Source organism: Erythrolamprus reginae, chromosome 1, assembly GCF_031021105.1.
Source record: "Erythrolamprus reginae isolate rEryReg1 chromosome 1, rEryReg1.hap1, whole genome shotgun sequence".
Taxonomy (NCBI): domain Eukaryota; kingdom Metazoa; phylum Chordata; class Lepidosauria; order Squamata; family Dipsadidae; genus Erythrolamprus; species Erythrolamprus reginae.
The window spans coordinates 374229183-374249579 of NC_091950.1; the positions used below are offsets into that span (position 1 = coordinate 374229183).

General features: G+C 40.9%; 1 protein-coding gene across 1 annotated transcript in view; it reads right to left on the bottom strand.

Moving 5' to 3' along the window:
* Positions 1-7170: 7170 nt before the first annotated feature.
* Positions 7171-20397, bottom strand: part of POLR1B (RNA polymerase I subunit B) — a 32659-nt gene continuing 19432 nt past the window's right edge. The window contains exons 12-15 of the mRNA XM_070734616.1: positions 19528-19684; positions 16809-17005; positions 15324-15571; positions 7171-9535 (exon numbers count right to left, since the gene is read on the bottom strand). Coding sequence (XP_070590717.1) covers positions 8656-9535; positions 15324-15571; positions 16809-17005; positions 19528-19684 — 1482 coding nt within the window. The 3' untranslated portion in view covers positions 7171-8655. The remainder of the gene's footprint in view (positions 9536-15323; positions 15572-16808; positions 17006-19527; positions 19685-20397) is intronic.

Sequence of the window (20397 nt, forward strand, 5' to 3'; positions counted from 1 at the left end):
GCAACTTATAGTTATATAGAAGCTGACTAGATGGACCACGAGGTCTTTTTCTGCTGTCAGACTTCTATGTTTCTGGTATTAACAATAATTATATTTTACTCTTGGTTGTAACATAAGTTCTTTCCATAGTCTATTCTTTCTAAATCCATAAAACACAAGTTCATTTTTTTCTTTTTTTCAGCAAAGAGGTCACAACAGGTTTCCAGGATAAATAAATGTAGATATTGTCTTTCCATTTACCAAACAAGCCAAGTTTGCCATCTCAGCTAATTTTGTCGTCTTCAGCAACCATTCTTCTGTTGTGGTATTTCAAAGTTCATTTTTGTGCATATAATAATCTTGTAGCAGTTATACATAACAATCTTGCTTAGTTTCTTGAAGTTGTCAATCAGCTACGAGTTGTTGCTTTCCTGGTTTCAAGTGACATGGTGAAATTTTTCATTGCCTCCCAAAGTGCTTTTTCAAGAGGTAACAAGACTTTCTGGTTTGTTTGTTTTTTAAAGAGGTTAGCTACTTATCCAAGAAGCTTCTTAAGCTCTGAGAAAAAAAACAAAAGAAAAACCAGAAAGTCCAGTTGCCTCTTGAAAAAGCACCTTTGGGACAACCGTGACCTGGATGACAGAATCTTTTTAGATCTTTTTCACTGTGGTTTGTTAATCCATGATGTATTAAAGGAGCGTCAGATCAACATCAAAGGGAGAAAAGGAAGATATAAGTACCCTATGTGGAAACATCACAATCAAGTCTCTATAGGCAATTAACCTTTCTCAATGAGTATCTTCCTGATGTAGTGTGTTATAGCTCCCCAATTCACTAGATAGCACCAATTTGGAGGATGTCTAATTTAATATATTTGCAGTAGTTCCTTGGTACTCAACTGCTTTGAAACTCATAGAATTTGGTACTCAATAGCAATAGCATTTAGACTTATGTACTGCTTCATAGTGCTTTTACAGCCTTCACTAAGCTGTTCCCAGAATCAGCATATTGCCCCCAACAATCTGGGTCATTTTACCCACCTCAGAAGGATGGAAGACTGTCAACCTTGAGCCGGTGGTGAGATTTGAACTGCTGAACTACAGTTAGCTGAAGTAGCCTGCAGTGCTGCACTCTAACCATTGTGCCACCCCGGCGTCAATGCATTTTGATGTGAACATTTTGTCCCAATACTCATTATCTCTTTGATACTCAACGCACAAGCTAGAACATATCAGTGTTGGCTGCCTTGTGACTCACTACATTATTCCTTATGGGGAAAAAAAAGTTTGGTACTCATTGTTTTTGGTACTTATTGTACCCGGAAGCAATTAACGATGTGTTCCAAGGTACCATTGTACTTACAACTGATTTTTAAAAAAAAAAAAAAACTTATCTACAAAGCTTTTTAAAAAAGAAGTGTCAGCTTAAACTGAAAATTAGCAAGGAGTGCTGAAGAATAATTAAAGAAAATCCCAAAACAATGTCTAGCTGCTAACATCTTTTAAACCACAAAACCAGCCTGTGTTTGTTGTAAGCGAGTGTGCACCTGAAAAGTTGTGCTCTGCAGTTTAACCAAAAGTCATGTGTCACTTGTGGAAGTACACCTGCTGTTGATGCTGTATTATTAAGTGGCTACATGTAAAATGCTGATTGCTGTCAAGGCAGCTTTTTATTTCCCTAAATCTGTTTTCCTCTGTTGATGCCTATGATCATCCCGAGAGGTCACTATTATTAATGAGATGCAAAGTCGATCCTCTTTATAAAGCATAGTTAGTTGTACTAAGTCATGATTGTCTGATTATGGTGTAGTGAGTAACCTGTAACTGGACAGATATAAGAAAATGCTCAGCAGCAAATCATAGTTCATAAACTGTCTGGCTTTAAATACCATACATGACTAAGCTATTTGGCTTTCATCCTAAATTTTGCCATATCTACTTTATTCCTCTTTTATAGGAAAACCAAAGTGCACATTTTATGATTGGGGAGAAAAACACATCACCTATTAGAGCAGCAGCAGCCCCAATAATTCATACTGTTAAGCCCATGTTGTGTAAGACATTTTGAAAAACAGTGATATTGTTCCTAAACAGAAGTTTGAATAATGTTGGGTGAAATAACATCTTGAATTGCAAGACTGGTGAAAGGTTAGGACAGAATCATTGTAATGGTCACACGCCCCACTCATTTGCCGTCCATTAAACATTTTCTCTTCCTGTACTTATAAGTCAGGACACTTTCTCAACCTTGGAAACTTAAAGATGCATGGACTTCAACTTTCAGAATGCTAGCTGGGGAATTCTGGGAATTGAAGTCTACACATCTTCAAGTTGCTAAGATTGAGAAACATTATTCGCAAATTACTTAAGACCCACCTATATCGCCAGGCATGGGGAAACTAAGACATCCTCCCCCAGGCATTTATATTTTATGTTTGGTATGTATGTGCTGTATGGTTTTAATTGCTGGGGTTTTATATGTTTTTTAATATTGGATTTGTTTTACTGCTATATTGTTTTATTGTTGTTGTGAGCCGCCCCGAGTCTTCAGAGAGGGGCGGCATACAAGTCCAATAAATTATTATTATTATTATTATTATTATTATTATTATTATTATTATTATTATTATACACTGAGTTCTGTTCCTTAATGACTGCACGGACAAATAATCCTAACTGAAGTGGATACTATGGTGTGCTCAGTCTTTATAGACTTTTTTTTAAAAAATCCCAGTCTAAACTAACAGAGGAAAAATTTCCTGGTGATGCCTATGAGGTCCAAAGCCACTTAAACTTTGTTCAAAATCAGTCAAGGTTGGCTAATCCTACCTTCTGTTGTGATTATTTATGCAAATAGCATTTTGTCATTATCGCTGATGTGCAGTTTCTGTTCTCCATATACTGTTCACAGCAAAATTATTTTTTAAGATATGCAAATATGAACACTGGTGAGGTGATGTTGATGTAATTTCTGGGAAAGGTACTCTCAAGTTTCCTGTTCTAAGCAATATAATATCTTCACTCTTTTCTGGTCACAGTAATGAAATAAGCTTATTTTATTAAATATTATTATTAAATATTAAAGAGGCTACAGCCGTGATGGCAAACAAGTGGCACACAAAGCCGTATCGGTGGGCGTGTGAGCTCAAGTCCAGCATGCATGGACATGCCAGCCAGCTGATTTTCGGGCCTTCTGGGTCCACTGGGAGTCAGGAAACAGACTGTTTTCAGCCTTCGGACGGGGTGGGAAAGGCTTTTCCCAAGCACCAGAGCTTTTCTAGGAGCCTGGGGAGAGCAAAAAATGGATGTGCCATTGCGTGTCAGGAGCGGGGTGGGGTGTCATGTACATATACACATATATGTGGCGAGGGGGACGTTTGCCCAGATTCGCCTGGTGCACCAGTTGCGGCCCTATCTGGACCGGGTGTCACAGCCGCTCATGCCCTCATCACCTCGAGGCTCGACTACTGTAATGCTGTCTACATGGGGCTACCTTTGAAAAGTGTTCAGAAACTTCAGATCGTGCAGAATGCAGCTGCGAGAGCAATCATGGGTTTCCACAGGTATGCCCATGTTACACCAACACTCCGCAGTCTGCATTGGTTGCCGATCAATTTCCAGTCACAATTCAAAGTGTTGGTTATGACCTATAAAGCCCTTCATGGCATTGGACCAGAATATCTCCGGGACCGCCTTCTGCCGCACGAATCCCAGCAACCGATTAGGTCCCACAGAGTTGGCCTTCTCCAGGTCCCGTCGACTAAACAATGTCGTCTTACGGGTCCCAGGAGAAGAGCCTTCTCTGTGGTGACCCCGACTCTCTGGAACCAGCTCCCCCCGGAGATTAGAACTGCCCCCACCCTCCTTGCCTTGCGTAAACTCCTTAAAAGTCACCTCTGCCATCAGGCATGGGGGAATTGAGATCCTCTTTCCCCCTAGGCCTTTACAATTCTATGCATGGTATGTATGTATGTATGTATGTTTGGTGTTTTATATTAATGGATTTTTAATCGTTTTTAGTATCAGATTACTATTGTACACTATTTTATTGTTGCTGTTAGCCGCCCCGAGTCTCCGGAGAGGGGCGGCATACAAATCCAATCAATCAATCAATCAATCAATCAATCAATAAACAAACAAATAAATTGTATGTTTGTGTGTATGTCTGCTTTAATAATGGGTTTTTAAAATGTTTTTTAAATTTATTAGATTTGTTATGAATTGTTTTATTGTATGCTGTGAGCCGCCCTGAGTCTACGAAGAGGGGCGGCATACAAATCTAATATAAATAAATATACACAGATCCAGTGTTCCCTCTAATTTTTTTGGGGGTGGGCGGAAAAGTATAGTGTCTGAGGGGCAGTCCCTTCGGGACTGGGCGGCACAGAAATAATAAATAAATAAATAAACAAACAAACAAACAAACAAACAAATAAAAAACCCACCCTGTTTTGCCTCAGAGAATTTCAAAATAAAATACTGTACTGTGTGTCTATAACAGTGAGCTCATAATAGGGCAGCTCTATCAATATCAAAATGCCACTTAAATAGTTGAGCTAGTTTCAAACTAGATTTTGATTTTCTTTCTCTCTTCCTTACTCCCATTCTTTTTCTTTCTCTTTTCCTTCCTCTCTTTTTTCTATCTGTTTCTCTCTCTTCCTCTCTTCCTCTCTCTCTCCTTCCCTCTCACTCTTTGCCTCTCGGCTTCTGGGCAGGTTTGGAAAACTCTGAGTTGATGATGATTTTTAAGTGAGCGATTGCTCACTGCTCATCTTAGAGGGAACTATGCACAGATCCTTACGTGGAATAATGGGTGTGAGCACATCCCCCCGCATGCCCCCCCCCTTTTGGCACACTAACCAAAAACGATTCGCCATCACTGGGCTATAGTGGTTGGAGATTTTTCATTAATCTGGTTGTTTATATAGAAAAAAAATACAACGATTGCTGATTTTCTTGTTCAAATGTGATTTAGATGCTTAACAAGTTTTTGAGATGTAGAAATGTTTCTGTGCTTAGATGAAAAAGCTTCCTTGGCTTAAACTGAATTGGCACAAGGCTGCATTCAATGAATTTTTGATACCCATACCAATTGTTATTTCTCTCTATTATCTTCTTCCTCTACTTTGTTCCAGAGGCAGAAGATGGGAAGCCATGTTAGGTCTCAAAAGATCTCTTCACCTTACTGCCTTTCCCCTAGTCGAGAACAAAAGTGGATTAGCAAAATGGAATGTGTGAATTTGGGTGTCATGAATAAGTAAAAGGTTCTTTAGGGCAGTGTTTCCCAACCTTGGCAGCTTGAAGATATTTAGACTTCAACTCCCAGAATTCCCCAACCAGTGAATGCTGGCTGGGGAATTCTGGGAGTTGAAGTCCAAATATCTTCAAGTTGCCAAGGTTGGGAAACACTGCTTTAGGGTTGTCAGCCTTGAGTTCAAGTTTGAGCTTATTAGTGACTGCACAATGTCAGTAATAATGACAAAGCACTGTTCTGATAAATAATCCCAACAGAAGGTAGGATTAGCTGACCTTGACTGATTTTGAAAAAGCTAAAGTGAAATAGATACTACAATAATCCCAGGAACATTACTTTATTATGATAAGGTATAACAACAGAATATTGAATGCTTGTCTGCCCCACCCTATAGAGGACAGAATCAAGGCAGGGCTATTTTTCTGTCACATGCTTTCCAGTTTACCTGAATTGAATTGCTGTTTCACTCTTTTTAGGGATCCTTTTTTCCCAAGGTGATCTACGTTCCTTTACCAAAGGCAATCTATGCCCAATCATTGTTCAAGCTGCCTTATCCACAATAGTTTTTGTTTTTTTTATTCGGAGGTAAAGTGCCCTAAAGAATGCAGAATGCAGCTGCGAGAGCTATCATGGGCTTTCCCAAAAATGCCCATGTAACACCAACACTCCGCAGTCTGCATTGGTTGCCGATCGGTTTCCGTTCACAATTCAAAGTGTTGGTCATCACCTATAAAGCCCTTCATGGCACCGGACCATGGTATCTACGAGACCGCCTTCTGCCGCATGAATCCCAGCGACCGGTTAAGTCCCACAGAGTGGGCCTTCTCTGGGTCCCGTCAACAAAACAATGTCATTTGGCGGGGCCCAGGGGAAAAGCCTTCTCTGTGGCGGCCCCGGACCTCTGGAACCAACTCCTCCCGGACATTAGAATTGCCCCCACCCTCCTTGCCTTTCGTAAGCTCCTTAAAACCTATGGGGGAACTGAGATATTCTTTCCCCATAGGCCTTTACAATTTATGCATGGTATGCTTGTTTGTAGGGATGTTTGGTTTTACAATAAGGGTTTTTTTAAGTTGTTTTAGTATTGGATTTATATGATGTTTTTTATTACTGTTGTTAGCTGCCCCGAGTCTACGGAGAGGGGTGGCATACAAATCCAATAAATAAATAAATAAATAAATAAATAAATAAACAAACAAACCATACATCCCTTCTACTAAATGGGTATCTGTTATCTCCATGTTTTATTGTGTTGTATGCTTTCTGTAACATTAAGAAGGAAAATCTTTAGGTATAAAGACTGCATCCATCTTCAGCCTTTTGATAATCTCTGCACTTATGTGAACTGTACAAAAGGTCATTAAAACAAGATTACCATAGATAACAGTATATTTACATCATACTTTCCATAAGGACGAACGCTGCAGCCATTTTAACATTATTAAACACTTGTGATTCAGGATACAATTTAGGACAAGAAGCTATGGAATTAAGACTGGAGTCCCATAATTGAAACTTGTATTTATGAGGACTAATGTCCAAATGTATGGGGTGAAATACAGAGGCTAGATCCTGAATTTTTATTTTCCTTGCTTCTGCTCACTGATCCAGTCAATTTTACATTGGTTCAGATGCCAAAAACAGACATTGCTGAAGCAATAAAATATTCAATTTCTGACTTTCTAGAAATCTGACTAATAATTCCATTTTAATCACAACTTCACTGAGCAACACAAATTGCCACCGATATATCTTTTAAAACCATTGGTTTCTACGTTCTAGTTTTCTGCACATGCCAGGCTCAAACAATGAAATGCAATGAACTATGATGATCTCCAATAAATATACTTGGTTATAGATTTATTTATTTTTCCAGTCAAAAGCCTGAACAGTACTTTAAAATTATCATGCAATGAAATCTATTAAAATCAGTACCCATTTGACTTAAAATTTTATTTTAAAAAGTTAAGTGTTTCTCCAACAGAGTTCAGAGATATTTTTTCCTGTAGATTTATGATCAAAATAGGGAACATTTCAGCAGTGTTCTAAAAAAAAAAAAGTGAACAAGTACTTAATAAAGAAAAATCATTTGAATACAAATCACAATTTCCTTTCTGTTCTGAACAATGTTAGGGAAATGGTAAGAGTAAAAACAAGAACTACTCCATTCCTAAGCCACTTTCGATTCATGACATCTTGCCAGATGCAGGAGACAGATTATGAAAGACAAATAAGCAGGTCAGGACTGTCAGTCATGGCTGAATGTCAAACAGATAAAAATAACAAGTCAAGTAGTGCAGCCAGCTCCCTTCAAAACGGAAAGAGAATAAACTACATAAAATCTCTGGGTATTTATTAAATACAAATCAATCAGAACTTCTTTAATCTTTAATTCAAGGTAGTAGTTGCAAAAAAAAGAAAAAAAAGAACATGCCATCATGTTGCTCTTTCTCCTTTCCTTATTATATCCACATCAAGGAAAGTGCCATTAAGGAACTTTGACATCACTTCTCAATGCTATTAGGCAGCAATCAAAATAATGTTCTGCTTAAATGTAGACAGCTATTAAATACTAAAATGGCATAGGTCCTCTTAGCATCAACTTGCTTTCTATAGGAAAAGCTTCTGAATGTCATTTCCCATGTTTCCAGCCTTTCAGGGCTGTCAGGGACAGATGTAATCCCCAAAGAGTGAAAGAATAATTATTAATACAGTAGTACCTCTAGATACGAGCTGCTCCACATGCAAGTATTCCAAGTTACGAGCCACGACGGGAGCGAAATTTCTGTTCGACACCCAAGCTCAAATTCGGGATACGAGCCGAGCTTCCACTAGGTGGCGCAAGAATCCTTGCTTCTGGTTATCTCGGCGGGGAAAAACAAAGTCTAAAGCCATTTGGTTCCAGATACGAGTTGATCGACATACGAGCTCCGTTCTGGAACGAATTAAACTCGTATCTAGAGGTACTACTGTATATTTATTAATATTATTATTAATAACAAGGAGTATTGCATTAAATTAGCATTCAATCCTTTAAGAAAGACCCAACAGCTGTTCTATTTAACTTATTAAATAATTCCAAAAATATTTAGGGTGGGGTGGGGTTTTTTTGGTAGATAACATGCCCGTCTTTATAAATATATACCACTCTGATCTTACAACATTACATAAATACTGAATTTTTTGGAGTATAAGACACATCCCCCCCCCCAAAAAAAGAGGGTGGAAATGTTGGTGCATATTATACACCAAATGCAGCCATTTTTGCTATCCCGAAGCCCCATCCCCATATCCCATTCTTGGAAAGGGGGTCTGGAAAGCCTGCAGAGAGCTCCTGAGTGCTGGCAAAAATGCCTCCATTTTTTGAAAAACGGGCTGTTTTTAGAACAACTTCTATAGAATTAGAAAAGACAGTTGCCATAATTACTGTACATCAAGTTTCACTTTGACATTAATGGCAGCCAATTCTGCCACAAAGCAGCGGAAGACATAAGGGACAGCGATTGTTTCAATGGTGTTACTTTGATCACAAGAGGCGCAAACATATTGTCGGGCGCGAGTGGTGCACCAGGCTGGTGGAGCTTTCAAGAGTGGTGAGAGGAGACTACCACAGTCAACACACACGTGGGCCACTGAACGATCTGAACAATTGAAGAGACGGTCGTGCAGCAAAAAGGACGTGCCGTGAGCCAACAGCGCATCCCGCTCCATCTCCCCAAAGCGGATGCCGCCCTGAACGTTCCTTCCTCCAATGGGCTGGTTGGTGACTTTATCTCGGGCCCCTGTAGTCCTCACCTGAAATTTGTCAGAGACCATGTGCCTGAGGCGCTGATAGTACACAAGACCAATGAAAATGTCCGCTTCGAGCTCTAATCCGGATACCCCGCTGTACATCCTCTCTGTGCCGTAGTAATTATAGCCGGCAGCCTTAAGCAGCTTGCCAAAGTATTCCACAGCGGAATTCTCTTCAGAAAACGTAAAAGGGGTTGCATCATGACAGAGTCCGTGAAGCGAGGCTGATTTTCCTGCCATGCTCTCAATCAGCATGCCAATGGTCATTCTGGATGGAAAACCGTGAGGGTTGAAGAGGATGTCTGGCACCATTCCACTTTCCGTAAAGGGCATGTCTTCAGCTGGCCACAATCGGCTCAAGATGCCTTTCTGTCCATGACGGCTGGCAAATTTGTCCCCAATGGTTGGATTCCGGGGGACTCGGAAAGTGATGCATACACACTTGAATCTTCCAGTTCCTGTATCATTACCACATACTTTGATGTTATCTACAATACAAGTTTCCTTATTCCTGGAAAAAAAGAAAAAGTTTAATTACTACCAGAAGAGCTTCTGCAGGGAATATCCAACATATTTGGGGAGGAAATAAGTATATTATTATTATTATTATTATTATTATTACTACTACTACTATTATTATTATTATTATTTATTAGATTTGCATGCTGTCCCTCTCTGAAGACTCGCGGCGGCTCACAGCACAAAACATTACAAATCCAATGATTAAAACAATTTAAAACCCTTAATATAAAAAACAACCATACATCTCATACAAACCATACATAAAACGGAAACGGCCCAGGGGAATCAATTCCCCCATGCCTGACGACAGAGGTGGGTTTGCATAAACGTTTTACTTGCATAAAACAGAAGAAGATAACTATGCTAATGTCATACATACAAGATTTTACCAATGTAATAGCATTCTGAATCTTAAGTGTAATTGTTTTCAGGTTGTTTTGCATACAGAAGAAAGTATTTGAAAAGGAACATTATTTATATCCATAAAGTCTATAGTTTAATATCAGAGCATGCCTTTTGGAAGTCAAAAGGTCCTATGGTTCCAACTGTTGGACTTTCATTTCAAAAGACTCATACCTCTTGAAAGTGTCTTCACTATGACTCTGCAAAGCTTCTGTCATCTACTAACACAGAGACTGAGATAGCTGGACACAAACTAATATTGTGGATAACTGAAAATACAACTTTCCAAAAGTTATCTGGACTTTGATGTCCATGCACCAGGAAATGTGCCATGAATTTAAAAATGTTCTCACCTAAATTTTTCTTCTGTTTCATTACATTAAAGTGGTATGATCATATCCAAGAGATTTATCGTCAAATATGCTGCCAGCTACATAACAGCTTCCTATATCTTACCTCAGAGTCAGGCAATTCTCAATCAGACCTACTCAGGTGTTTCCCACAAATACTTCATTTCTACATGCATACAATTAAAACACTGAATGTACTTTTAACAAGTTGTTGAGGAATTTTAAAATTGGTTTAAAGTGATAGTGAAAACAGAAAAAACTCCAAGGCAGAAACAGCTGTGTGTGGGGGGGGTTGGGGGGGGAACAATTAGCCTTACTGCATATAATTACTTGTGACACACAGAAAGAAGAAAAATATTGTTTTCCTTTCTCCCCTTATAAGTATAAAAGTTGGGATCACCAAATAAAATTGACAAATAGATTCTATAGAATTGGACAAAATATTATTTTTCCTCTCCACGCAGACTACATAGCTAATTTATGCGTTTCCTTGATGCTTGTTGGAGAATGGCAATTCAGATAGCTACAAATGGGGATTAAATTAATTCACTTAATTTTATTACTTCCTACTGGCGTTCACAGCTACACAGCATCACTATATCCAGAGGCAATATACCACTAACATAGCCTGGTGGGGGAAAAGAGGAGGGCCTTTTTCCTATCAAGCTTCTTCCATTAATTTTATTTTACTTCAACAGGAAAAATATCTGCATGATTTGAAAGAAAGCAAGTTAACAAAGATCTTGCAACTATGAGAAAGTTAGTGAGAGGAGAGAAAGAGGAAAAATGCTTGTAGAAAAAGTATGGGAAATGAGAACCTGGCTTTCCTAAGGCTGCTTACTCAATATTGGTCATGACCTTTAAAGCCCTACATGGCATTGGACCAGAATACCTCCGGAACCGCCTGCTACCGCACGAATCCCAGCGACCGATAAGATCCCACAGAGTTGGCCTTCTCCGGGTCCCGTCAACTAAACAATGTCGTTTGGTGGGCCCCAGGGGAAGAGCCTTCTCTGTGGCGGCCCCGGCCCTCTGGAACCAACTTCCCCCGGAGATTAGAACTGCCCCCACCCTTCCTGTCTTTCGTAAACTACTCAAGACTCACTTATACCGCCAGGCATAGGAGAGTTGAGACACCTTTCCCCCAGGCTTTTTTATACTTTGTTGTTGTATGTTTGGTGCTGTTTGGTTTTTTAAATAATGATAGGGTTTTATATGTTTTTAATATTAGATTTGTTCCACTGTTATATCATTTTTATTGCTGTTGTGAGCCGCCCCGAGTCTTCGGAGAGGGGTGGCATACAAATCTAATAAATAAACAAACAAACAAACAAACATACACACACACACACACACACACACACACACACACACACATATATAATAAGGACAGAAACACCAGCCTGAAGATGACGAGTGGGACCTCGTCGAAACGTCGCCAGAAATTTCCAAATCCTACACGGGAAGAAACCCGAATATTCATGGGAAAAATCGGTGACAACTTGCACATTCCATGAAGAACAGTTTCACAATGCACGCTTTTTCTTCCATAGACAATATTTTTGAGTTGCCAAATAGACAAGCTACTTGTTAGGGATCAATGGCTATTAACTTTGATAGTAATGTGACTGCCTCTGAAAGTTATCTGCTTGGAGACAAGCAAACTATCTTGTACAGTTGACTGATCACTATAAGACTGATGTACTTGGCCAAGGATCTGATCCAACAGGGCCATACTTATTCAGGGGTCGACAAAGTTGTTCAGAATCTAGGAGCCAGCCAAAAAATTTAGGAGCCAGAATTTTTTTTAAGCAAACTTGGTTTTTAATTTAACAAAAAAAACATTACAAACGTTATAAACAACATTTTACTTTTAAAGATAATAAATATTATATTTTGATATTTTAGATTTTAGGCAACATTCTAGTGTTTTTCACTTTGCGTTTTGTGGCCATGAACATGCCTTGTGATTTTAGAGCTGAAGTACCAGTGGTCCACAGCCTTGGCAGGATCAAACGCCTTCACAGATGGCCCATTCATGGTGATCATAAACAAGTCACTTAAACTTTCTTCTTGCATCCTTGATCTGAATTTATTTTTGACCATGTTCATCAAACTAAATCCTCTTTCACAACATGAGGTTGAGACAGGGAGCACCGCTACAATCGACAACAGGTTTCCCAGAACTGGAAATCTCTCGGTGTTGGAGAGTGCCAAATCCAGAAGCTCACACAGTTTCTTTCCTTTTCCAAGGACCTTAAACTCATACCACTCATTGAGGAGTGAGTGAATGCATTGGTCATCACTTTCAGGTGGAGATAGCTGTTTACGAAAATGATGAGCCAATGCAGTAATCTCAACCACACCGTAGTCCGGTGTGGTTGAGATTACTGGCCCGAAGGGAAGGAGCGGTTCGGGTTCCCCGCGCGGCGGAAGGAGAGGCGCCAGAAGACTGACGGGTTTCCCGGCAGGCCAGTCCGGCCGGCCACCCATGCGAGCGCTTTTCGGCGACTGTTCCGGCCCGGGAGGTCCCACAGGACGCACGCCTTCGCCGGGGTTCAGTTGCATCAGGGGGGGAGGCTTGGGCAGCGAGAAGGGCAACGGCTGAGGGGAGGCCACGGCAGCTGCCGAGTCTCCACCTGACATCGCTTTCACCCCCTCCCCCCCGGCGCAGGCCTGGCTCCGCTGAGCCGGCTCTGCTGTACTCCCGTCGGGATCCGAGGGGAGACCGTTAGTCAGAAACCGAAACAGAGAAGAAGGAAAGGGAGACCGGGCCGGGGACGCGGGGGAGGGGGGGGAGGGGGGAGGAGGGGTTACTGGTCGGAAGTCACCGCGCACACGGCCGGAGGAGGAATGAACAAAACCTCACGCCGGGAGGGGAGGGGCTTCCGCTTCTCTCCGAAGGCGGGTGAGCGGCCAAGATCGGAGCGTCTGTGTGCGGTGGGGGGGAGTGAAGGGGTTCGAGTAGGAGGCGGAATGGAGGCAAGGGGGGGAGGGAGAGACGCACGCAAGCGCAGGGGACGCTGGGAAAGCAGCTCGCTCCGAGGTTGATGGGCGGAGCTACGGAAGCCAAGATGTACCATTTCTGGGCGTAAACACAAGGCGGGAAAAATATACTGTATACCAGTGATTTTCAACCTTTTTTGAGCCGCGGCACATTTTTTACATTTACAAAATCCTGGGGCACACCATCAACCAAAATGACACAAATCTAATAAATAAATAAATAATAAATAAATAAATAAATAAATACATACATACATACATACATAAATAACCCCCTCATATATACAATCCCATGTAACATCCCCTTATAAATACAGTCAATCATCAATCATCCCTCCTGAAATTTATACCACTGTCTCATTTCTGGGTACTTCTCCTGTCTTTCCCCCTTTTCTCTCTCATGTTTCTCATTTCTCTCTCTTCCTCCCTTTTTCCCTCATTCCTTCTCCCTCTCACTTCTCCTCTTTTTCCATCCCTGTCTCTCTCCCCCCCTTATGTGTGTGTATGTATACACACTCCAACCATTTCCAAAACCAGTTGAGGGCTGGGTTTTTTTTCTCTTTTATCCTTTTCAAAAACAGGTGTGGGCTGGGGGGGGGGTTTCTTATTATTTGGATGCTTTTTACCATATGCTTCAAGAATCACCTCTCTCTCTCTTTTGTTTCACTCTCCTCTCATTCTCTGCCTCAATCATTTTCTCATTTCTCCTTTTTTCTCCCCTTTTTGTTCTCATTTCTCTCACTCTCCTTTCCTCTCCCTATCTGTCTTGCTTTCTCTCTCTCTTGCTATCTTTTTCTCTCTCTTGTTCTCTTATTTTCTCTCTCTCTCTCTTGTTCTTTCTCTCTCTCATGCTTTCTCTCTCTTGTTCTTTCTCTCTCTGTTGCTCTCTCTCTCTTATTTTCTCTCTCTCTCTTTCCTTTCTCTCATTCCCTCTTTCTCTCTATCCTTTCTATCTCTCACTCTTTCCTTCTCTCCCTCCCTTTCTCTCTCTTTCCATTCCCTCTTTCTCTCTATCCTTTCTATCTCTCACTCTTTCCTTCTCCCCCTCTCTTTCTCTCTCTTTCCTTTCTCTCATTCCCTTTCTCTCTCTCCTTTCTATCTCTCACTTTTTCTTTCTCTCCCTCCCTTTCTCTCTCTTTCCTTTCTCTCATTCCATCTTTGTCTCCTGGGGCTGACTGCGCCTGCCCTGCACCCCCCACCGCGGAGGGAAAGCATTTGGCATCGGCACCGCCAACCCCCCCCCCTCCACAAGCAGCAAAAGCCTCTGCGACTGAGCCGGAAGGCAAACGGCGCACCCCGCCGCTTAGGCTTTTGCTGCTCCTGGGGGGGGGGGAGAGGATTTTCTCCTCCCCGCCCCCCCCCCCCGGCAGCCAAACGTCGCTGGTGCAGGAAAGCAGCGTGTTAAAAGGCGCGCTGCTTTCACGGAAAACAAACCCGGCTTTCCTGGCAACGGAGGATGACAAGCAGGACGAAGCGGGGTGGAGCAACGCGAGGCTCAAGCAGGCAGCTTCCGCGCGTTTCTTTCAGCGGAAGAGGAGGAGAGGGAGCGGATCGGGCGGGCGGGGGCAGCGCCTTCTACTGCCGGCGCCTCCCCGCCCCCCCCCCCCAGGCAGGCAGGGGAATGGGGACTGCGCGCCCATGGAAAAGGGCACGCAGGGGGGGTATTTTGGGGTGCGCGAGTAGCGGCGGCGGCGGGCAATAGCCGGGGGGCGGCTTCTGCAAGTGGGAGCTCCAGGGCTGAAGCCTCAGCCCTGGAGCTCCCACTTGCAGGAGCCACCTCGTGGCACCGGTTGAAAAACACTGCTGTATACATACAGTACAGCAGGCAACATTTTCTAGGCGCCAGACAACATTTTCTAGGCGCCACTGGCGACCAGGCGCCTGGGTTTGTCGATCCCTGCTTATATGATTATGCTACAGTACCCAAACAATTGAGAGACACCCAAGTGTTTTGTAAAAAACATTTCCCAGCTTTCTATTGGAAACAATGCTGAAACAACAACAACAACCAGCACTTACTTATGGTAAGTCACAAAGCTTTCTCCTGTGTTAAGATTCACATAGCTATAATAAGGATCTCCATATTGAAGTCTAGCTCCAATGTGTGGCAGGCCATCAGGGTCCAAATTCTGCACAGGTTTATCATGCCCAATCCCAAACACTAGATTGTCTTCTCCTTGCTTTACTTTTACTGCAAGATCAATACGTTCTGTCTTGTAGATGCTGCCATGTGCAAATCCTCTCTCCCAAGAAGATTTGCTCAGGATCTAAGGGGATAAAAGTTCACACTGAGTAAAGGAGATAATGCGTTTATAAATGTTAATGACCTTATTTCCCACATTATGGAAACACAATCATAGTTACTTTCAGGTTTCTCCATTTTCTACAAAACCTAACCCACTTCCAGTTGTGTTGGGTACCACTTACAGCATGGAAAGGATGCAGCCAGGGGCACCACACACAAAAAGAACACCAATTTGGAGCTACTGGCGTTTGGGGAAGGGCTGCTTGGATTTCAACATGTCTGAACTTGCTATCCCACTCTCAAAAGATATTCCAAGCCACCGGCCTGACTTGAATGGCGACAGATTAAGATTAATCTTAAACAAAACATTAGATTAATCTTAAACAAAACATTAAGCTTAACATTTCCAAGTGACATGAAAATTGTTGTTTTTGAATTTTAAAACCAAATCTTAACTTGATACGTTATAGACCAGTATTTCCCAACCTTGGCAACTTGAATATATTTGGACTTCAACACCCAGAATTCCCGAGCCAGCGAATGCTTGCTGGGGAATTCTGGAAGTTGAAGTCCAGATATCTTCAAGTTGCCAAAGTTGGGAAACACTGAGACAAAATACAGTAGGTCATCTTTTTTTACGCAATGATGCTTATGTATGCAACTCCTTTTAAGCTGCTTTCAGCTGGTTTCTACAAAGAATGACTTTTTGTTCCCACTTGATGAGGTAGAAATATTTTCACCTCAGAGATTAAGACCATTACAAGTAGTCCTCAGTTTATGACCACAACTGAGTGCAAAATTTCTGTTGCTAAGTGGGATATTTTTAAGTGAACTTTGATTCATTTAACAACAGGCAAAAGGTCATAAAATAGGACAAAAATGTACTATTTTACGGCCTTTTGCCTGTTGTTGAATGAATCAAACTTAAGTAAACCTGGTTTCCCTATTGATATTGCTTGTCAGAAGTTTACAAACGGTGATCACATGACTCCAGGCTATTGCAACCATCATGAGTCTACAAATCTAAATAATCATGAGTCTACAAATCTAAATAATAAATAAATAAATAAATAATAAATGAGTCAGTTGTCAGCCATCTGAATTTTTGATCACATGACCATGGTTATGCTCCTGTAAACTGAGAACTACCTGTATTGGGAAAATCAAGTTTATCATATTTCATGTGATTTTCACAAGTACAGAAAGAGAAATACCCTGAAATTTTCCTTCTATCCACATTTGTTTTATTATGGCCTTACCATGGCATCTTCCATATCGTAACCACTGTAGGAGATCACAGCAACAACGGCATTTGTTCCAATGGGATAAGAGTCCATACTGTAATAATCATATATGGATGGCCGAACTAGTGGGCTTTGAGGAGTCTGAAGCCGGTATAATTTGTCATCAGATCGATACGGGAAAGTCAGAAGTGGAAAACCCATCGTCTGCTTACCTGGGAGCCACAGGTGGGGGTAGAAAAAGGAAGGGGAAAAAACCCCCCAGAATGATTATCTACAATTGGAAAAGGCATTCAAAAATATATTGCAATTTTCATAAAAGGAATGGATATAAATTGGTAGCAAAACTCAGGTTTTCATACTTCATTTTATTATCTGCCATTAACAGGCAATTTGCTATGGAAAAAGACCATTTCAGACCACAAAAATTTTGCTAATCAGAAGAGAACAGGAATAAAAGTACAAATACAGTGTTCCCTCAATTTTCGCGGGTTCAAACTTAGCGAAACGTCTATACCACGGTTTTTCAAAAATATTAATTAAAAAATACTTCGCGGTTTCCCCCCCTATACCACGGTTTTTCCCGCCCGATGACGTCATATGTCATTACCAAACTTTCGTCTGCCTTTAAAAAACATTTTTTAAATAAACTTTAATAAATAAACATGGTGAGTAATAATGTAAATGGTTGCTAAGGGAATGGGAAATGGTAATTTAGGGGTTTAAAGTGTTAAGGGAAGGCTTGGGATACTGTTCATAGCCAAAAATAGTGTATTTACTTCCGCATCTCTACTTCGCGGAAATTCGACTTTCGCGGGCGGTCTCGGAACGCATCCCCCGCGAAAATCGAGGGAACACTGTATTCTGTCCTGATTATAGGCTCTTTCCTTCCTTCCTTCCTTCCTTCCTTCCGTCCTCCCCTCCCATGTTAAGAATTATTTTGTTCAGTGAGCAGTCCAAATTTCTCAGCTTCAGTTTCTTCTTTCTCTGCCACTGAACATTTATTTCTTCTCCTTTCTAAGAATATACAGTGGTACCTCTAGATACGAGCTGCTCCACATGCGAGTATTCCAAGTTACGAGCCACGACGCGAGCAAAATTTCTGTTCGACACCTGAGCTCAAATTCAGGATACGAGCCAAGCTTCCACTAGGTGGCGCAAGAATCTCCTTGCTTCCGGTTATCTCGGCGCGAAAAACAAAGTCTTAAGGCATTCGTTCGAGATGCAAGTTGATCGACTTACGAGCTCGGGTCTGGAACGAATTAAACTCGTATGTCGAGGTACCACTGTATTCCATTTAACTTCAGTGCTATATGTCCAATATATAAAAATATAATTGGCGTGGATTAATCTTGTCTGCTTCATACAAACCCTGAAGAAACCCCACAAACATGTCCACAAATATGCCAGGCTGGGTAAACATAATGTCTGGATCCTAGTGTCTAGTTAAACAATGTTTCTAATTTTAAGGAGATTAAATAAAAATTGCAGTACACATACTGGAGATGCACACATCCGTACTAGTCCAAAATCTTATTTTCAAAATGGCAGAGCCAGAGCAACCCCTGCAACAGTGATGGTGAACTTATGGCATGGGTGCCACAGGTGGCATGTGGAGCCATATCTGTCAGCATGCAAGCCGTTGCCCTAGCTCAGCTCTAGCACATATGTGCACACTGGCCAGCTGAGTTTCAGCTCATGCGGAGGTTCTGGGAGGGCGTTTTTGGCCTCTGGAGCCTGGGGAGGGCGAAAAACAGGGCTACCGGGCCCACCAGAAATTGTGAAATGGGCGTTTTCCGGCCTCCAGGGTGGTGAGGGAGGCCATTTTCTTTTTCCCCAAGCTGCAGGGAAGCACTTGGAGCTTAGGAAGGCTGAAAAACAGGAGTCCTTGTGTTGTGGTTAGCTCTGGCCCAGCTCCTGCCCCAAGGAATGTGCAGGTTTTTTGTCATTACTTCGTTTATACTATTTTTATTATATTTATGTTACGATTATTGCATTTTATTAGTTAGCCACTAAGAATCTCTGGAGCTGAGACGGTATAAATATTAGTTAAGTAAGAAATAAATACTCATCAAGGCAATTTTAATGGGAAAAAACTAATCTTCCTTTTGGTAAATATAGTTTATAAATATAATATATAAGAAATTGGAAAGAACAACGGATCAAAGTATTACAGTAACCTTTATAAAATGTGACATATAACAAAACAATTCAGCATAAAATACTCCTAATTATAATAATAAATGTCACTTTTTTCTAAGATTCTCTATACTGTACTCTGTTCATGCCCAATTTCTCTTACCCTCATTTTCTACTATTCAGCATGTTCCAGGTTTTTCTTGGAATATTCCTAATTTGTATTCTATTCCTTTTTTAAATACTAAAGTAGTACAAAACATGGAAGTCCTTAGAAACTTTGCTGATAATTTCTGTGCAGAGATGTAGTCATTTCTTGTCAGGAAATACCTAGCCATGCAAGGGGGCCCCCTCAAGCATAGATTTAGTCTTGAGTCTTTGTGCAATCACAATAGGTCCAGCTGGGACATTCTCCCCTCCTCCTAAGCTCCACATAACTTTATCTATCTGTTCCCAGACTAAGGCTGGCAGAATATAACAAAGTGGTGAGATTGAACTCACCACTTTGTGGGTCTAGTTGCTTCTACTTGCTTGATTACAAAGATGCATACTATGAAAATAATTTAATTGTTAGTATAGTTAGGAAACAGTAAATACTTACCCATCTGACACTGGTACATGTTTCTTGGACTTTGGTTGTGATCAGAGAAAGGAATGAAACTTGCCACCACACTTAGCATGCTATAGGGGAAAAGCTCCTGATGAGTGGTCAACCCAGGTTGAATTTCATCCTTGGATACTGCAATGTTCATGAAGACCTAAAGGGAAACCAGTTTCCATCACTTTCAAATATGGTGAACTGCTTCCAGTTCTTATTATTACAAGAATAATCATTCTGCAAAACTAGTCCAGTAAAACTTTAGCAGCCCACTACAGAAAAATTTAATTTTAATATGCAATATCCAGAAGGCCATTGTTTTCAATGCTCTTGATATTAGAGTGACAATGGAATCATATCTCACGTTTTTATTTCTAAAAATGTATCTACCCAAGTTAAAATATTTAATATTTAGAATAGAATAGAATAGAATTTTATTGGCCAAGTGTGATTGGACACACAAGGAATTTGTCTTGGTGCAGATGCTCTCAGTGTACATAAAATAAAATATACATTTGTCAAGAATCATGTGGTACAACACTTAATGATTGTCATAGGGGTCAAATAAGCAATGAAGAAACAATCAATATTAATAAAAAACTTAGGATACAAGCAACAAGTTACAGTCATACAGTCCTATAAATTAGACTGTCAAAATTATAAAATTTGTTCTAAACTGCATGGGAAACACTGGGAACTGTTCAGTATTATACATATTGACCCAGCTCCCAAATGGTTCAAGCAACTGTATCTTTTCATCCTGAATGGATAATGGGGGCACAAGCAAGACATGGTTTATTCTTGAGGTAGTGATATTTGAAAACATAGAAATCTGAGATTAAGTGAGCTCAACAGTTTGTTACTCATTATTTA